The 18454-nt window shown below is 56.0% G+C and overlaps 1 protein-coding gene across 3 annotated transcripts; it reads left to right on the top strand.

Moving 5' to 3' along the window:
- Positions 1–509: 509 nt before the first annotated feature.
- Fxyd2 (FXYD domain containing ion transport regulator 2) lies at positions 510–5530 on the top strand. 3 transcript variants are annotated; one of them, XM_013009750.1, is made up of 6 exons: positions 510–607; positions 3763–3801; positions 4154–4228; positions 4968–5004; positions 5141–5171; positions 5350–5530. In XM_013009750.1, the coding sequence occupies exons 1-5, from the start codon at positions 589–591 to the stop codon at positions 5163–5165; spliced, it is 195 nt and encodes a 64-aa protein (XP_012865204.1). In that variant the 5' UTR covers positions 510–588; the 3' UTR covers positions 5166–5171; positions 5350–5530. The 3 variants fall into 3 exon arrangements, with proteins under 3 accessions (XP_012865204.1, XP_012865205.1, XP_012865206.1); XM_013009751.1 differs by lacking the exon at positions 510–607 and adding an exon at positions 2189–2292; XM_013009752.1 differs by lacking the exon at positions 510–607 and adding an exon at positions 3412–3448.
- Positions 5531–18454: the final 12924 nt, after the last annotated feature.

The raw sequence follows: 18454 nt of genomic DNA, 5'->3' as shown, positions 1-18454 counted from the left end.
AGGGCACCCCAGGAGCATCCAGAGTGGCTCAAAGGACAGGAAGCCGGTGCCCCCGCCCTGTCCACCTTGGCACCTTGGGCGGGGGGCTGCTGTTCCCCCGTCCAGGCTCAGGGGACTGGCAGCTGCAAAGCCAGGGCTAGAGGCTGGACACACGGCCCCAAGGGCAGACCCGGGGGCGGGGTGAAGACTCAGAGCTCGCCCAGCAAAGACTCGGGGGACCCACAGGTGCCCCGGAGCCTCTCAGAGCCAGCAGCCAGAAGGCCGGAGGAGAGGGAGTTTGGGGTTCTGCCTTCTTCCATCCTGGCCTTCTTGTTGGGGACCGGGCTGTGTGCATGGAGCTCTGGGGAGGGGGCAGCAGGCGGGAGGGGGCACTGGCGCCCTGTGCCCAGGGCCATGGAAATCTCCCTCCTCTCGCTCACGTGGGTCTCTCGCCCCAACCAGCCCAGGCAGGTGAGTGGGGGGGGCCTGGGCTCCCTGGCCAGCCCCTCCTCCTGGCCTGATCTTCCTGTCGGGGCTCCACTCGCTCAGTGTGGAGAACACCCCAGCAGCAGCAGCAGCAGCAGCGCACCCCGCTCTCCCGCACCCGCCATGCACAGGTGGTACCTGGGTGAGTTGCCAGAGCCCGGCCCCTCCCCACTGCCCGGGCTGTGGCCTTTCAAACGCACCGCACCGATGTGAGCGCTGGCAAAGCAGAGGCGTGCCTGTGTGTGTGTGTGTGTGAGTGTGTGTGTGTGTGTGTGACAGGGTCTCAACTTGAGGCTGTTGGTTCTGAGCTCCTCCCAGACAGAGGCTGGGATGGGAGCTTCTCCGGCAGCCTCCTCTGTCTGTCTGTCTGTCCAGCCAGCTGCTGCACTCCTCCCACCCCCAATCCTAGCTGCCAGCCCTTTGGCCACATACATCCCCTTCCTCCCGTGCCTAGCTTTTCTCCAGAAAGTAGGGTGAGGACCCCCATTCCCTACCCTGTGGGGTCACCTGAAGGCCAAGGATGCAACTTCTGTGGAGTGAGTGCCTGGCCCCAAGTGAGCTCCTCCATGGAGGCTGTCATCCGTCATCACCCATTATGCCCATCCATCCATCCAGCCAGCCAGCCATCTGCATATCCATTACCCATTTATCCATCCTTCTGCACATCCATTAGCCACTCATCCATCGATCCAGCATCCATCTCCTACCTACCTACCTACCTACCTACCTACCTACCTATCTATCTATCTGCCTGCCTACCTATCATCTACCTTATTTAGTTATCTTGTTATCTATCTATATCAATTATCTGTTTCTCTACTTATCAATCTCTCTCCATCTATGTATTTATCTCTGTATCTCTATTTATTTATGTCTCTACCTATCATCTATCTTATTTAGTTACCTGTATCATCTATCTTATCTAGAATCTATCACCTATATCTCTCCATTTCTCTATTAGTCTATCTATCTATGATCTCTCTCTATCTCTCTTTCTCTGCATCCAGCCCTATTATCTCCCTGTCTAACCTCTCTCCTTGTCTTCCATTCCTCATTCTTTCGCTGGCTCCCGAGGGGACAGCCCTCGGGTCCTGTGCTCGGGGAGGGGGGAGCTCAGCTGTGTCACCAGAGGTGACAATCATGACAGTAGCGCAGCGCAGCCTGGAGGATCCGGCTCTGCAGCTCCGCTGCTGTGGCTGGCGAGCTTCAGTCCGGCCTCCCTGGCCTCAGTTTCCCATGTCTGCCAATGAGCTCATGGCACAGCTGTCTGCGGGGGTGGGGACAGGAGCCTCAGTTTCTTCGTGGAAGAGTCTAGAAGCAGGGTGGAGGCTTTCTGGTGGAGGGCTGAGGGCTGGACTGGGCCCAGGGCATGAATGAGGAAGTCAGGACGGGCTGCGGAAGCTGGGGATTTGGGGGTCTCCGGGGGGCCGCGGTGGGAGAGAGACGAGCCAGGCCTGGAGCCAGGCCCTGGGCGGCCTCTGCAGGGTTGGTGGAGGCGGGGGGGGGGGACGGGAACTTAACTCGGCTGCGTGCAGCCTGGGTCCCTCAGCTCTCCCCACCCACCCAGATGTGGCTGCTCAGGCCAGTGGAAGAATCCATTACCGAATCATCCCTGGCCTTCTCTCTGGAAATTTCCTTGGGGCGGGGCAGGAGAGCCAGGCAGCACTCTCCCGTGGCCCCTCGGTGCCGCCCGGCCCGCCTTTGCTCGTGCGGGTAAACATTGCCGGCGCGGTTAATGTTTAATGCCCGTCCAGACGCATCTTCAAGTGGAGCAGCTGGGTGCGGGGACGGGGAAGGTGGCCGTGGCTATGTGGCCGGAGAGTGAGGGTGAGTGTGTGTGAGTGTGAGCAGGCGCTGGGCTGGGGGGCGGCAAGGAGACTCTCCTCCTTCTTCTCCCTCTTGCCCCCGGCCTGCCTTCCACGTACCGGCCTCCTCCCTAAGACAATCTGCATTGAGGAAGGGGGAGCCTTGCCTTCACCCTGAAAGCAGCCTGGACGGTAAACCTGGGGTGTGAACATCTGCCCTGCCCCTCCCGAGCGTGCCCTGCTGCCCCGGGCCGGGCCAGCTGGACTCAGTGCCTTCTGGGCTGTTTTGGGGTGAGAGTCCTTCAGGGGCCTGTGGTAGGTAAGGACCTGGGGGGGGGGTGGGCATGTGTTGGCAGAAGTGGCATCTGAAGAGATCCAGAAAAGAGGAGGCCATGGGTGGGCATTGGTGGGTGGCCTGGGTGGACACTGGTGGGCATGGATGGACACGGATGCGTGTTGATGGTGCTAGTGGCTATTGACTGGCATGGGTGGGCATAGGTGGGCGTTGGTGGGGGCTATGAGTGCCTGTTGGCTGGCGTGGGTGGGCGTGGGGTTCACCGCCTAGCTGGAGACAGGGTGTCCGGGGGGAGTTGCTTCCAGGCGTGGTGAGGTGCGTCACTTGGGTCCAGCTTCGGCGGCTAACTCTCCACGCGACCTCCGACACTGCCTGGATCGGATCCAGGAGTCACCATGAAGGCTTCCTGCTATGTGGGGACCGGGGTCCGGGTCCCCTTGTTCTTCCCGTGGCTTCTGGCCTTCCTGAAGTCCAGCCGGCACGGACCCCGCCCAGCTTGATGTTTTCTGGCTGAGGACTGGCGGGGCTCGGCCGGCCCGAGGCTGCCCACTGCCCAGGGCACAGTTCAGTCCTGCCTGGTGGCTGCTGAGTTGCACATTCTTTCTTTCAGGCTGGTCTGGCTTCTTGGTGCCAGGAGGGCCTCCAGCAGGAAGCCCAGGGGCTGGGGCCCAGGGTGCAGGGGGCGCAGGCCGGGCAGCATGGACTGGGAAGGACTCCTTCCTGCTGCCGTCTTCCCAGATTGGTTAAAGCCCTCGTCAGTGGGTTTCCCTGCTGTGTGACTGTGGGGGCTCTCTTACCCTCTCTGTGCCTCCATTTCCCTCACAAGTGACACTGGGATGATCTTGGTGCCTTGCAGGGCCAATGAGCCGAGGCTGTGGCAGCTGCATGTTCATGTCTAACACTGGGAGCCCCTGTGTGAGCGTCTCCCTCTGACACGCCCTGGCTGGCAGAGCGCAGGGCCAGGCCCGTCCACCCCTCCAGCGTCCGCGGCAGGCAGGCTGGCCGGCGGGCTCTGCTGCCCTGTGTGAACTCCGACTCTGGGCTCATGCCCGCAGGGAGGGGGTGTCTGTGTCTACTGCCCCATGTCCCCCCAGCACCTCGCCCTCCAGCCGTACCTCGTCCTCTGGGGTGGGGGAGGACCGCAGGTCTCCCTGACCCCATCTGTGGGCCTCGCCCCATCCCTGGCTCTCTCCTCAGGTGGAAGCAGTCAAGAGGCCATGGACCCCTTTCACTATGGTAAGCTGGGTAGTCCCCAGAGCCCTCCTCCCTCCCCCCCCAGAGCCCTCCTCCCTCCCCCCAGAGCCCTCCTCCCTCCCCCCAGAGCCCTCCTCCCCCAGAGCCCTCCTCCCTCCCCCCAGAGCCCTCCTCCCCCCTCAGAGCCCTCCTCCCTCCCCCCAGAGCCCTCCTCCCCCCCAGAGCCCTCCTCCCTCCCCCCAGAACCCTCCTCCCTCCCCCCTTGCAGCCCCTGCCCTGGGTCTGCACAGGGCCCCCTCCGCTCCCCATCACCACACGCCCAGGCGGGCGGGGGGGGGGAGGGCGGGAGGGCTGCCTGAAGCGGGGGTCACCACACGCCCCTTTCCTCCCCCAGACTATGAGACCGTCCGCAAAGGGGGCCTGATCTTCGCTGGCCTGGCCTTCATTGTAGGGCTGCTCATCCTGCTCAGTAAGTGGGAAGGGAGGCCGGCTGGGGTGTGGGGTGGGGGTATGTGGTGCGGGAAGGACACTATTGCGCCCTCTAGTGGCCTGGCAGAGAGCACAGCACTGGCAGAGACCAGGGCTAGGCCAGTCCGGGAAGCTGGCACTGCCCAGACCACTACCCTTTCTGAGCTTGAGCCTCACCGCAGCCCAGTGAGCCCTCTCGGCACCACTGCCAGCACAGGACTCACCCCGGGACTCACCCCAGCCGGACTCACCCCGGGAGGCGCTGAGCGCAGGCCTGTCTGAACCCCCCACTTGTGGAGGGAAGAGCCGTGGAGAGGCTCGGCACTCAGGTGCAGGTGGGCCTGAGCCGGGAATCTTGGCTTTGGGGTTACTGCCATCCTTCTCTAAGCGTGTCGTGAGCAGCTACTGTGCACCCAGCACTGAAGTACTGTGCACGCAGCTCTGGCGAGGGACTCCAAGCCTGCGGGCCTCAGCTGTTCCTCCACACACAGTGCACTCGGCACCTGCTGCGGTAGTAAATGCCTGCCAATGCCTGCCTGACCTGGGCTCTCGAAGGCCCGCAGTCCAAGGCCTGCAGTCCAGCCCTCCGTAAAGAGAGATGGTCAGATGTGGCCTCCAAGGCGGGCATGGCTGTGGCCCTGGCGGGAGGGGACAGGGGAGCCTGGAGGCGCCAGATCTCGCAGGATCTCCTTGAAAAAGAAAGAAGTCAACAGAAACAAACATGCTATTGTCTTTCCAAGGTAAACGATTCCGCTGTGGGGGCGGCAAAAAGCACCGGTGAGTCCTGCCTGGGGAAACTGAGGTGGGTGGTGGGGAGGGGGTGTGGGGGAGGGCAGGTCCCCCTCCCTCGTTTCTAGGACCCTGGACTCTCCCGTCCCCCTGACCTCTGCCTGTCTGTTTCTCCCCTTCTCAGGCAGGTCAGCCAAGATGAGCTGTGAGGACAGGTATGTGGGGGTACGGGCGGGGGGACTGTGGGGGTCGCCCACATCAGCCGTAGGCTCCATCACATGGCTGAAGGTGACAGGGCCAGTGCCTGGAATGGAAGCTGGACAGACAAGAGACAAAGATGCCCAGCGCCCCACCTCCACCCTGCCCGCCCCAATCCTGCCTTTGTCTTCCCAGAGCTCACCGTGCTCACCGGGCTGCGGACGCCGCCTGTCCCTCTGCTCCCACGGCAGCCAGCCCTCGGCAGGACGCTAAAGGAGGTGTCAAGTTCACCATGAGGACGTCTGTCCTTCTGCTGCCTCCCTCCTGTAACTGCCCCGCCCGCTTCTTCCCGTCCAAGTACAAGATGGTGGGGTCTATCTTGTGTCCTGGTCTTCTTTGTTCTGTTACCTGCTCAGGCAGAACGGCCCATCTGCCTGCAAAGGCAAGTTCAGGGCTGTCTGTCACCTAGGGGTGTCTCCTCTTTTCCCCCTGAATGGACGGCTGGGAAAATCCCAGGGTCAGAGGCCTGGCTTCTGTATGCCTTGCAGAGGTCTGAAGGTTCACAGGTTCGAGGCCAGTGGGCCCAGCAGGCTCCCAGGAGACCCTGCCGGGCACCGAGGCTGACGGGCCTCCGGTGTGCCGGACAGTGTGCAGCCCTGACCTTCCTCTTAGCTCTCCAGGAAGGTCGCGAGGACTGGAAGTTAGTGAACTTCCACTTCACTTGGAGATTTTCCACAACTCAAACCTGTAAGCTGGTCCCAAACAACAACCAAGCAAGAGAATTTGGACACAGTCCCGGTCCTGGAGTGCAATCCCTGATATTGCCACAAGAGGGAGCCTGTGCCCACTTCAAATTCCCCCCAACTTTCCTCTTCAAGTTTCCCCCAATGTCCCATCCCCTAGGCCTCCTCCAGGCCCCCACGATCCCTTGATTTCCTGGGGAACCCTGAACCTCAGACCCCCACTTCATGAGAGGCAGAAAAGTGGAGACCGGCCTTTGGAGGAAGGGCAGAGGTGGGCCGCCTGAGCAGCCCTCCTCAATCCCAGCTGCGGATCTGGGCAGAATCAATGGGGCATCTTGGTGTCTGAGCACCCTGGGGGCTTCAACATGGAGACATTGGGAGTCACAGCCTGACCAGGAGGTGGGGGAGGGGAGCTGGGCAGGGAGGACCCAAGAGGACCCCAGGGACCGGTCCACAGGAGTTGCTGGCTCTGGATGTGGTGCCTCTGGGCCTTTGCTTAACCTGCTGGGGCTTGGCCGCTCCTCACCACTTCCTGAGACAGGAAGAGCCCGGCACGAGGCCGGGTGTGGGCAGATGAGCTCTGGTGTGGTCTTGCCCACACGCTCAGGTACGCTGGCCTCCTCTGCCCCCTCTCCCCTTCCCTGCCTGGACTTAGGACCTGGGTGGGGTGGGGCCCATGTCCAGGTGTGCTGGTCCCAGTGTAAGCCTCTTTTCTTTTTATGTTGGTCGTGGGGCCTGAACTCTGGGCCTGGGCGCTGTCCCTCAAGGCGAGTGCTCTACCGCTTGAGCCACAGCACCACTTGCGGTTTTCTGAGTGGTTTATTGGAGATACGAGTCTCACGACTTTCCTGCTCTGGCTGACTTTGAACCTCGATTCTCAGATCTCAGCCTCCTAGGATGACAGGCTGGACCAGCGTCCAGCCTCCATTTTTTTTTTAAAATGCTTTGGGACTTTGTGCGGATTCCTCCCCCTCCCCCAGCAAGTTTCCTCTCCCCCATTCTCCCTGCCCGGGAGAGAGCCTGGAGGGGCTGGTCCTCCGTCTAGGGTAAAGAGGGGCTGCTGGCAGAGGGCAGCCTGGAGCCACGGGAACATGGAGAATGCTGTGCTGGGGCCCTTCCTCCTCCTCCTGCCTTCCTGCCTTCCCTCCGAAGCCCCTGTCAATCAGTAACCGAGCACATGCTGGACTGGCAGCCTGGGACCCACCGTCCTCGGATCCCCAGCACAGCCATTTCCACTCCAGTGGCCACCACATGCCCTCTGCAAAGTCAAAGAAGTCATTTGGGAGGGGCCCGAGCCCCTAGACACCCGTGCCGGGACAGGGCGGGAGTAGGGGCCCAGGCGAGTCTTGGGTGGTCCAGGGCCCTTCCTGCTCCCGCTGCCAGCATCCTGGGCCTCTGGCAGGCTGCCCTGTGTCATCCTGTGTCCTGCGCATGCCCACTCTAGTCTGAGCCCTGATGCCAACAAGCTACAGGAGGCAGGGATGGCCTTGGATGGTCACCCAGCCCGGTCCAGGCGCGGGCTGGGTGCTCAGGAAGCACTTTCTGGGTGAACACACAGGCAGCAGAGCTGGGGTGGGGTGGCAGGGTGTTGGGGAGTCAGCGGTGTGGGTGCTGAGTGGAGGTGGAGAATCGTCGAAGCCTTCCCGCCCTGGTGTCACAGTTAAGATGGCAGGCTGGGGCCCCAGCAGGCTTGGACGCGAGCTCGGGTGTAGCCAATCAGGAACCAGGTGATGATGGCCAAGCGCCTCACGCCCCGCCTCCACCTCCCACTGCACAGGTTCCTCATTTCAGCACAACGTTCACACCTTAGCCCTGGCACGGGATGCCTTCCTGAGCCCTGCAGGGCATCGCAGGATGCGGGATGCTTTAGCATTTGCATAAGTTCTGGCCAGCACACAGGACCGGGGTTCCACCTCTGGGTCTTGTGCTGTGGTTCGGCTTTTTGCGTCCAGGGTTGGTGCTCTGCTACTTGAGCCATCATACATCCACTTCTGGCTCTTTGGTAGTTCATGGGAGATAAGGGTCTCATGGACTTTTCTGCCCAGGCTGGCTTTGAACCTCAATCTTCAGATCTCAGCTTCCTGAATAGCTAAGATTACAGGGGTGAACCACTGGCGCCCAGCTCCTTGGCGCTTTTCGAACCATGGCGCAGACTTGGCTCGGCTGTCTGTGGGGGTCCCCAGCCCCTGGGTCATCTGCTAGCTCAGCTGGGACTCCCCACTTCTTTTAAGGACTAAGAAGTATTGCCAGAAAGTCAGCCCAACTATCTATGTCTGGCAAGAAAAGAATTTTGGCAAGGCAGGAATGTAGTGAAAGTGACGGGAGAGTTTATTAAAAGAGAAAGATGTCGGGGAAGGAGATTGCATGGCACGGTGCCATGGGAAGATGGCACTTCATTTCCAGCCATCCTTTGGGTGCAGACATGAGGATTACGTTTAGGTAGAGGAAGAATCAGGGGTGGGGGATGGAGGCAAGATAGTTTACGAGTCCTGGTCCCACGTGTGGCCTGGCTGGTCACTCTCTCGGTTCTGGAGTTGTTGTTACCACTGGCCTTACCCAAGGGGTGCAATCTGGTCCCCAGGAGGTGGTTTCTCCGGCTCTGGGTGCACTGGGTCATTATGGGTAATTGTGTACATTTGGGGCTGTCTGTGACTTAGGGTGCTGGGCAGGCCTGGGCGGTAAGAACCCAGCTCTGCCATCCCACCCTGTGGCACTAGGGGGAGCCACACACCAGCTTGGCTACACAGAAGCCAGAGAGGCCCCGTCTAGGCCTGGAGGGACCAAGGGGCTGGGCTGTTCTCCCCAGAGAGCAGAGCCACCCCTTCCCCCAGGGGCCAGGCATGCTCAGTTCCTCCCAGGCGGTTAGGGTGACAGAAGGGCCACCCTGGATGGACTGCCCACTCTGAGCTGGACAACATTTCCTGCCCCGTCCTGGTGGCTGGGCAGATTCCTGGGGGCGCTGCTCCTCTAAACCAGGGGCTGCCCTGCAGGTCTGAAAGACCCTCTGCCCCTTCGCCCAGGCGGCCTCTTCCTCTGATGCTGGCCTTGTGGTGAAGCCTCTGCACACCGGCATATTTTGAAACCTGCAAAACTCCAAAACTCCACTTTCTGACTCGGAGTAGAGCCAGACCTAACCCGGCTGCTCCAAAGGGGATCCCACAGCTGGAACTTTCTTCCACTTCCTCTGGAGTCCAAGGGGATTTAATACTGAAAGAAGCTCATGCAAGTGGCCCCCACCCTGCCCAAAGGTTTCCAGTATGCTGTTGTGGGGTGACACCTCCTGGCCATGGCCAGTACTGCATCCTCTTCTAGCCAACCTACTTTAAATCACATTGCAAGACAGGTAGGTACTCTACTCTACGTCTGCAGATGCGGGAAGAGAGAATCCTCCAGCTTATGGGGAGGTGGGGGACAGAAAATCTAACTCCAGACACTTCCTGCTCAGACTGACAGGCAGGGAGACCCCCTAAGTCATCCTGAAGCAGGAACTGGAATTGGAAGCATGCTAGGATAGGGGTCCAAGACCAGGCTGGTCTAGAAAGTCTTCTCCTTATGGTAACAACCCCAGCAGGCAGAAGAACGCTACATCCGGTTGTTCCCCTTCTTCAAATGAGCTAGACTGATGATGGAGGCTTCCTGTCTAGAAATCTCTGAGGGCGGGGGCCATTTGGCCGGGCTCAGGGATGAGGGCATGGGGAGAGGCTGTCCCCCTGAGCTGGTACAGCTGTTGAAAGAAAGAAGTGGCTACCTGAAATCTGAGGGGGAGGGGGATTGGGGGGGTGCCTGGCTGGGGGGGGGAAATCCATGAACACAGATGAACCCTAAGTCCATACCTGTTGCTCCTGGGAAATGGATGAGTCATGAAGTGTTAGCATATGTTTGAAAATGTATACTTTTATTTCATGCATGTATGCCAGTACTGGGCTTAAACTCAGAGCCAGGGCACTATCCCTTAGGTTTTCTACCTACAGCTGATGCTCAACCACTTGAGCCATACCTCTACTTCCAGTGTTTTGTTGGTTAATTGGAGATAAGAGACACACGTGCCTTTTTCTGCCCAGGCTTATGATTATGATCATCTGATCATAGCCTCCTGGTTAGATGGGAGCCAATGATGCCCAGACTTGAATATTTTAAATATGACAACTCACACATGGCCACTAGCCACACACGGCCACTAGCCACCATTCACCGTGCAAGGGACAGACTCTGCAGTCGGAGCGCAAGGCTCCAAGCCCGGCTGTCGGCCGCTTCCTGCATGGAAGAGTTGGACAAGTTAATTTATTTTTCTGAGTGTCAGTTTCATTATAGGAATGATAAATAATTATGCTGGTCTTACAGGCTGTTTTGAAGATTAACTGGAATAATGATCTGAAGTAGTTAGTGTGGGGCTGGGCCCGCAGCGGGGGTGCGATTACAATCATGACGGTCAGGTGTCTGTGGTGCTGGTTCAACTTTGCCAAAAGGTGAAGCCACTTGAGCCAATGCAGGTAAGTGCCTGGCTGGTTCAGTTCAGCTGCGCGGTACTAGCGGAAGAGGTGTGGAAGACCCAGTCCTGAAGCTCGTGTGCTCTGGTTTGAGGTGCCGGCTGGCAGGGGTGCCCCCCAGAACCAGGCTGTCCTGAGCCTCCATGGGGTGTGCGCTTCCATGTGCCTGCCTCTCTCCTGCTCTGCACACACGTGGCCGTCCCTTCACGTCAGCCCAGCTCTGAGTTTAAGCAGCTCTTTTGATACATTTCAGCTGTAAATGAGATGTGTGTGTGTGGGGGGGGGTGAGGCCTGGGCACTGACCCTGAGCTTTTGTGCTCTACTACTTGAGCTACAGCTTTTTGGTGGTTCACTGGGCATGAGAGTCTCATAAGCTTTCCTGCCCCGGCTGGCTTTGAGCCTCAATCCTCAGGCCTCAGCTTTCTGAGTAGTTAGGGTTACAGGTGTGAGCCATAAATAAGATGTTTAAAGTCATCTGACCCAACCCCACCTTCGTGACCTCATTGATCTGGGCGGGACCTGGCCCCATCCTGGGTGTGGAAGGAGGTGTGCAGGGCAGGCACCGGGGCAGCCACTCCTGGGACACAGATGTCACTGTAGACGGACGGGCACCAGCCTTGCTTGCCTAACGCTATCACAAGCCAGACAGAGGGACGTGCACTGTGCCTTAGTGCCACCCCCCATTTCCCCGTGGAGCTGGCCTCCTGGTCCACCTGCACTGACATCTGATGCAGCTTTGGGCGCCCCTATGCAGCCCCGTCTCAGGGCGCCCCTGGGGCTGGACACAAGCTTGCTAAGAGAACAATGTTTCCTACGTACGGGTCATGAGGGGGCCAGACTGCAGAAGGCCTGGAGAAGCAGGAAAGGGTTCACCTCGTCTCCTCATCCAAACCCAGACTGCGCTCCTCCGTGGAGCATCCGTGGGACTGCCAGTGCTTTGGTCAAAGAAACCTAGTTCTAGTTGGCCATTCTGGAATTTTCCAAGCCAACGGGAGCATGGATTTCATTCTGCCTATCTGATTGATCTTCCATGTATTCAGGTGAGTTGCTGAAGATACCTCGTTCTGTGCTCCTCCCCGGGCCACGCCCACCAGCTGAACAGGGCAATATCATCCTCACCCCAGGGTGGTAAGGCTGTCACTCGACCAGGTGGCACCTCATCCCCCAACCGTCAGTGAAAGATCTGATCTGCAGTATTGCCCAACTCTGAAATGACCACACAAGGACTGCAGGGCCGTGGAGCTGGGGTGCAGGGCAGTTCACGGGTCCATCCGCCCCCAGAGCAATAGCATATGGGCAATCTCTTAAGATGGAGGCTCCTATGGGTATGGTAGCTTCTAGACCTGAGTTTCTGGGGCCCGCCTGCAGTACTAGGTCTGTTCTAGGAGAGGTTAGCTGGGCATGGTGGTGCACACCTGTAACCCCGGCCCTCTGAGGGCTGACCCAAGAGGATCAGAGGGTCATTCCTTAGAGGTCAACTGGGCATCAGAGAAAGAGCATGTTGAAAGAGGGGAACAGATGTATTTCTCCTGAGAGACCTTTACAACGTTGTGGGTGCAAAACTAGGTACAAAGGTGACAGATTATTTTTTAATTTCATATTGTAAAAAGGAAACTTTTTTTTCCTTCTGGTTAGTCCTGGGGCTTGAACTCAGGGCCCGGGCACTATCCCTGAGTTCTTTTGCTCAAGGTTAGCACTCTAACCACTTTGAACCACAGCACCACTTCCAGATTTCTGATAGGTCATTGGACATAAGAATCTCATGGATTTTCCTGCCCAAGTTGGCTCCCTCCCTCCTTCCTTCCTTCCTTTCCTCCTCCCTCCCTCCCTCCCTCCCTCCCTTCCTTCCTTCCTTCCTTCCTCCCTTCCTTCCTTCCTTCCTTCCTTCCTTCCCTTCCTTCTTTCCCTTCCTTCCTTCCTTCCCTTCCTTCTTTCCCTCCCTCTCTCCCTCCCCTTCCTTCCTTCCTTTTCCTCCCTCCCTTTTTCCCTCCTTCCCTGCCCTCCTCCTCGTCCTCCTCGTCCTCCTCCTCCTCCTGCTACTGCTTTGCTGTTTTAAAATTGGTTAGTGGTACTAGGATTTGAACTTGGGGCATCGTGCTTGCCCCAAGGTCCACCACTTGAGCCTTGCCACCAGCCCACAGTTCTTATTTTTTAAATGTTACATCTGCTGGCAGTTTACACAGTCTGGCTTTTGGTTCCATAGATTTCATTCACACTTTGCTCCTCCCACTACATATACACTATGGTGTAATCAGCCAAGCAACACACACATACACGCACGCACACATACACGCACGCACACACACACACACGTACACATGTGCGCACACAGTAATAACCCTTCCGACGCCGCAGCTCCTCCTCACCCAGCCCTGTGATCCCGCCTGGGTGGGGACGCCTTCCTGCCAGCTGTCCCTTGGGGATGGGCACCACCCCTCATGTGGGTCAGGACCCACGGCCCGCCAGCCCCCCTGGGACATCAAGGCTGTGCAAAGGGCAGCCTGGCGCCCACAGTGGAGGTTCTCTACATTTCCCAGGCTCCTCAGGCCACCCTGGGCCGCGAGGCCCTGCGCGTAGGCCACGCAGCTCCGTGGAGGGCTCAGTCCTGGCCTCTCAAAGAGCTTTGTGTTGTATGCAGAGCAAAAGCCAGTTTTGGCCCTTTCTGGTCCTATTGAACCTCCAAAGCACCCCGTGAGGATGGTCCTGAGAGGACGGAGGTGCAGGCCGGGCAGGCACGGGCCGGCTCCTCCCCGCCGCGGGATCTCGGGATGTCTGCAGGAGCGCACTTTTTTTTTTTTGTTGGTTGGTCATGGGGCTTGAACTCTGGGCCTGGGCGCTGACCCTGTACTCTTCAGCTCAAGGCGAGCACTCTACCACTTGAGCCACAGCGCCACTTCTGGTTTTCTGGTGGTTCATTGGAGATAAGAGTCTCCAGGCTGGCTCTGAACCGTGATCCTCAGATCTCAGCCTCCTGAGTAGTGAGGATGACAGGTGTGAGCCACTGGCGCCAGGCTAGGAGTGCATTTGTGGAGGCCGGAAGGGAGCCCTGCACAGCTCAGGCCTCTGACTCCGGTGGAGGGTCATCCTCAGGAGGCCATGGCGCCCGAGGCTGTAACTTGCCGCCCAATGGGAGATCCTGACCGGCTACTAGATGGATCTAGCCATCTAGCGCAGCCAGCGCCCAGACAGGACTGTTGGAGGTTCTGGGGGTGCCTTGCTAAGGAATGGTAGGGAAGCAGGGCCTGAGGACCTGGGGAAGGAGTGAGGACAAAGCCCAGAGGATGTTTAGGATAAAGGACACTTAAGCAACATGGCGTGAAAACTTTCCCCAGGGCACAAAGGCAGCAAAGCGAGTCTCCACCCACTGCATTTGCCTCCCCTGTTCTCAGATTCTTATTTGTTAAAGATTTTTTTTTTTTTTTTTTGGTCCATCGTGGGGCTTGAACTCTGGGCCTGGGCGCTGTCCCTCAGCTCTTCAGTTCAAGGCGAGCGCTCTAGCACTTGAGCTACAGCGCCACTTCCAGTTTTCTGGTGGTTTATTGGAGATAGGAGTCTCACGGTCTCTCCTGCCTGGGCTGGCTTTTAACTGCAATCCTCAGATCTCAGCCTTCTGAGTAGCTAGGATTACAGGCGTGAGTGCCCGGCAAGATTTTTTTTTTTTTGTAATGGGACTTGAATTCAGGTCCTTGCTCTTTAGCTTGGTTTTTAATTTTTTTCCCCTTTCTCAAGTCTGGCACTCCAGTACTACTTGAGGCATAGCTCCACTTTCAGCTTTTTGCTGGTTAATTGGAGATCGAGTCTCATGGATTTTTCTGCCTGGGATGGCTTTGAACTGTGGTTCTCAAATCTCAGCCTCCGGAGTAGTTGGGATTACAGGCGTGAGCCACTGGCACCTGGCTTCCCATTCTCTTTACTGGTGAAGAAATGGAGGCCCAGAGTGTCAAAGTGACTTTTCCAAGGTGACATAGCTGGCTGTGGTGACCGGTGACAGCAGAACCTGGGATTTCAGGTTCCTCGTCCATGCTTCTATCACATTAAAGTCAATTGTAAATGGGGAGGGTAGCAGCAGAATCCTTGTTTCATTTTCTTTCCCTGATCAATAAATAAATACCAAGAAGGTCAATCTCAAATTAGCTACATAACCCCAAATATTCCATCTTGAAGGTTACTCTGGGTCATTATTGATTCCCTTTATGAAAACCATATTTATACTGAGATTAACAAGAAATTTTGGAACCCCTTTGATGTTCTCGTTAAAATAATTATAAGGCTTTGGCTTTTTTCTTTCTTTTTTTTTGTTTTTGTAGAAAACCATACAAAGAGACCTAAGCCCATTGTTTGAGTTAAACAATAAAAACATCTGTCATTTCTCATGATGGCTCACGTCTTAATATAACATGGCAAAATAATACCCCTAAATATCCATGATTAACCTGAATTGGACAGGGCTTGCCTCTCCTGACTTTCCGTAGCTGCTTTAAACTGGCTATGGTTAAAAAAGAAGAGAGAGAAGAAAAGAAATTTAAAAAGGAAAATTAAAAAAAAGCCAGATTAATGCTCAGAATTCTGACATAAAAACACAGTCGAAAACTCAGCATTGCTTTCAAGTGTGTGCTGCATCCATACTAGAAACAAACTCCACAAATCTGAGACTTTAAAAAAAAATGAGGTGCCCACACGGGATTTTTGGATTGCATTCAAACTACAGTTAAGCACAGGTGTGCCCGTCATTAAGTATTTGTGTTTACCTATACACACAAATGTGTTTCCCCGGACAACTGTGTTTGCTGTCTCTCTGGTGCTGCTGTGCTTGTGTGGGGGTGTGAGGGTTACCCCTTGGATTTAAGGCTGGGAAGAAACTGACCCTGGTCTCAAACCACAACATTCCTCCAAGAACTTCAACCACCAGAAGGGCGGGAGGGGCCCAGGGTGGTAGTGGTGGCTGTGGCCAGGATTTAAGGTAGAATGAGCCAGCCCATTCCGCTTTGCCAATCTCTCATCTCATTTTCCTTCTTGGGGTTCCCACAATGGGATTACCACCGGCCCCCCACTTAAAGGGGAAGAAGAGGGGACTTGGGAGCATGTCTGGGCCAATTGTCATCTCCAAAGATATTTTCTTAAACACGAAGGAGACACAAAATCTAGGAAGTGGAAAATTCAAAAAGCATCAGGTCCATCTGTCTCCAGGTCCTTCCCTGTGAGCCGAACCCAGCTTCGGGAGCAGCCTCTGCGTCTCTGGAGTTCCTTGCCTGGCTGCCCCAATTCCTTGCCTCTGACTTTATCATAATCCCCCCCCCCCAACCTTCCCCTCTCCAGTGCAGGATGCCACCCCCACATCTCAGCCCTGCCTGGCAGGGCTGCTTCCTTCCTCCCCACCTCACACACAGGTCCAGTCCTTCTGCCGTGGTGATGTGGCAGTCCCAGGCTAGCCCTTGCTTTTGACTCGCTGGGCCCACTGGTCTTCACCGGTGCAAGGACCTGGGCTTGGCACATGCATAGCGGCAGAGCTGGGCTGAGAAGTTATCCTGATGCTGTGTATGTACGTATGTGTGTGCGTGTGTGCACACATGAGTGCTTCAGTACTGGGGCTTGGACTCTGGGCCTGGGCACTGTCCCTTAGCTTTATTTGCTCAAGGCTAACACTCTACCACTTGAGCTGCAGCTCCACTTCCCCCTCTTTGGGAGATAAGAGTCTTATGGGTTTTCCTGCCTCGGCTGGCTTCGAACCTTGCTTTTCTGATCTCAGTTTCCTGAGTGGCTAGGATTCCAGGCATGAGCCTGGCTCTGTGTGTGTTTTTAATTACAATATTAGAATGCCCCTCTTTGCTAGTGGGAGCCTGTGTCTGCCCACACTGCTGGTCGTCTTTGCTTTTTTTCTTTGGTGGGTCGTGGAGCTTGAACTTGGTTCCTGGGCATTGTCTCTGAGCTATTCTGCTCAAGGCTAGTGCTCTACCACTTTGAGCTATAGCTCCACTTGTGGTTCTCTGGTAGTTAAGAGATGAGAGTCTCATGGACTTTCCTGCTTGGGTTGGCTTTGACCGTGATCCTCAGATCTTGGCCTCCTGAGTAGCTAGGATTACAGGCGTGAACCACTAGCACCTGGCTAGGTCTTCGTTTCCATTTCTGTTGGCCTCTCTTCGGGGAGAGCCAGACTGTCAGCCCTGGACCGGGGGAGTGGATCACAGTGAACCAGCATGGAAGGGGCCCTGGGTTCTCGGAGGCACTTCAGGGGAACAGAGGTAGGAGGGCACCCCTTTCTGTCTCCAGTGTGGGGACCTGGAGTCAGAGCAGCTGTGCGGATAGCCCCAAATGCTGGGCCATCTAGGCCCACCCCTGCCAGCAGCCCCCAGCCCTCATCCTGTCTGACTTAGCGGTTTATTTTAGGCATGGCCTGATCAGGTCTTGGGGTTCAATAGGCTTAGTTTTAAATATCTGGATTCCTCTCCAGGACTGAGACAGAGCCTGATGGAGGAATGAGGGCTATGGCTGCGGGAAGGGGGCGGGGAAGAAGGAAACAGCCAACACCAGGCAGGCGGGCGGGCGGGCGGGCGGGCGGGCGGGCGGGCAGGCGGGCAGGTGGGCAGCGCAGCCAACTCCCCGGATGATCTCAGCAAGTCCTGGGTGCATTGTCTCCACTGAAGCACTGGCTGGCTCGTCTCTAATACCCCTTGCAGTCTGTCCTGGGGTCTCAGATGACAGTCCACCTGGTGAAGAAGCATCTAATTTCCAGAAGTAATTCTGCCTCTCCTCCAGGGGAGGTGGCACAGTTTAGCTACCAGCAATGACTCCAAGGTCTGGAGACCTGGGTTCAAGTCTTGCTTTTTGATACCAACTTAGTAACCTTGGATGCGTGAACCCTCAGTCTCCTCACCGGTTTCAGAAGGGACTGAAAATCTTCAAAAGGTATTGTAGAAGTTTAAACTCTTTTTTAGAGGAAAAAAAATGTGGGTTTTGGCAGTACTGGAGATTGCGTTCAGGTGCTTGCAGTTGCTAGCTGGGTGCTCTGTCACCTGAGCCTCGTCTCTAGCCCCTTTTTACATTGGCTATTTTGGGGGCAGGGTCTTATTTTATGCCCAGCCTGGCCTGGACTTTAATCCTCCTACTTGTGTTTCCCCTTGTTTCTGAAGATGACAGGCGCGTAGATGGTCTCATGAACTTTTATGCCTGGGCTGGTCTTGAACCATTACCTCCGCATCTCCACTCCCAAGAGGCTAGGATTCTAGGTTTGAGCCACCTTATCTGTCTTCCTTTAAACTCTTAAAATATTGTATTAATAAAGTTAATGCACCTACAGTTACGCAGAGTGAAGCCGAGAACTACCCTATGGCTTAACAATTCCATTTGTAGGTATAGACCCCCAAAGAATTTAAAAGCAGCGATGTGAAGAGACATTTTGTACACTCAATATGTATAGCAGCATTATTCGCAACAGCCAAAAGGTGGAAGCAATCCAAGTATTCATTTGATGGATGAATGGATCAACAGATGTGGTAGATACATACATACAATAGAATATTATTCAACCATAAAAAGGAATGCAGTTCTGACACACACACACACACACACACACACACACACACACACACACATGGAAAAACCTCAAGAATATTATGCTGGGTAAAACAAGGCAGACACAAAGGACAGAGATGTTATAGGATCCCACATCTCACAAGATGGTGAGGACAGGCAAATTCACAGAGATAGCAAGTAGCTGGTGATTTCCAAGTTGAAGGGGAGATGGGGGTGGGGAGTCATGGATTAACTGGTACAGGTTATGGTGGCAAAGTTCCAGGCATGCCAAATGGTGCCTGGATGGCACTGTGGATAGACAAAAGTGTCACCGAATGGGACACCTAAACGTGGGTAAAACTGGTTCAATTTATATTGTGTATGGCTTCGTGTGTTACCAAATGCTCACTTTAAGATTGAGCTGGAAATTCTGGAGAGATTTTTGGGTGATACTTGGGGATGAGGAACCTGAACTCCATGTGTGTGTGTGTGTGTATGTGTGTGTGTGTATGTGTGTGCGTATGTGTGTGTGCATGCATGCGTGTATGGATGTGTGTACAT

Source organism: Dipodomys ordii, unplaced genomic scaffold (genome assembly GCF_000151885.1).
Source record: "Dipodomys ordii isolate 6190 unplaced genomic scaffold, Dord_2.0 Scaffold10, whole genome shotgun sequence".
Classification (NCBI taxonomy): Eukaryota; Metazoa; Chordata; class Mammalia; order Rodentia; family Heteromyidae; genus Dipodomys; species Dipodomys ordii.
The sequence above is the reverse complement of the archived record's forward strand: the minus strand, read 5'-3'. Positions and strand labels throughout refer to the sequence as shown.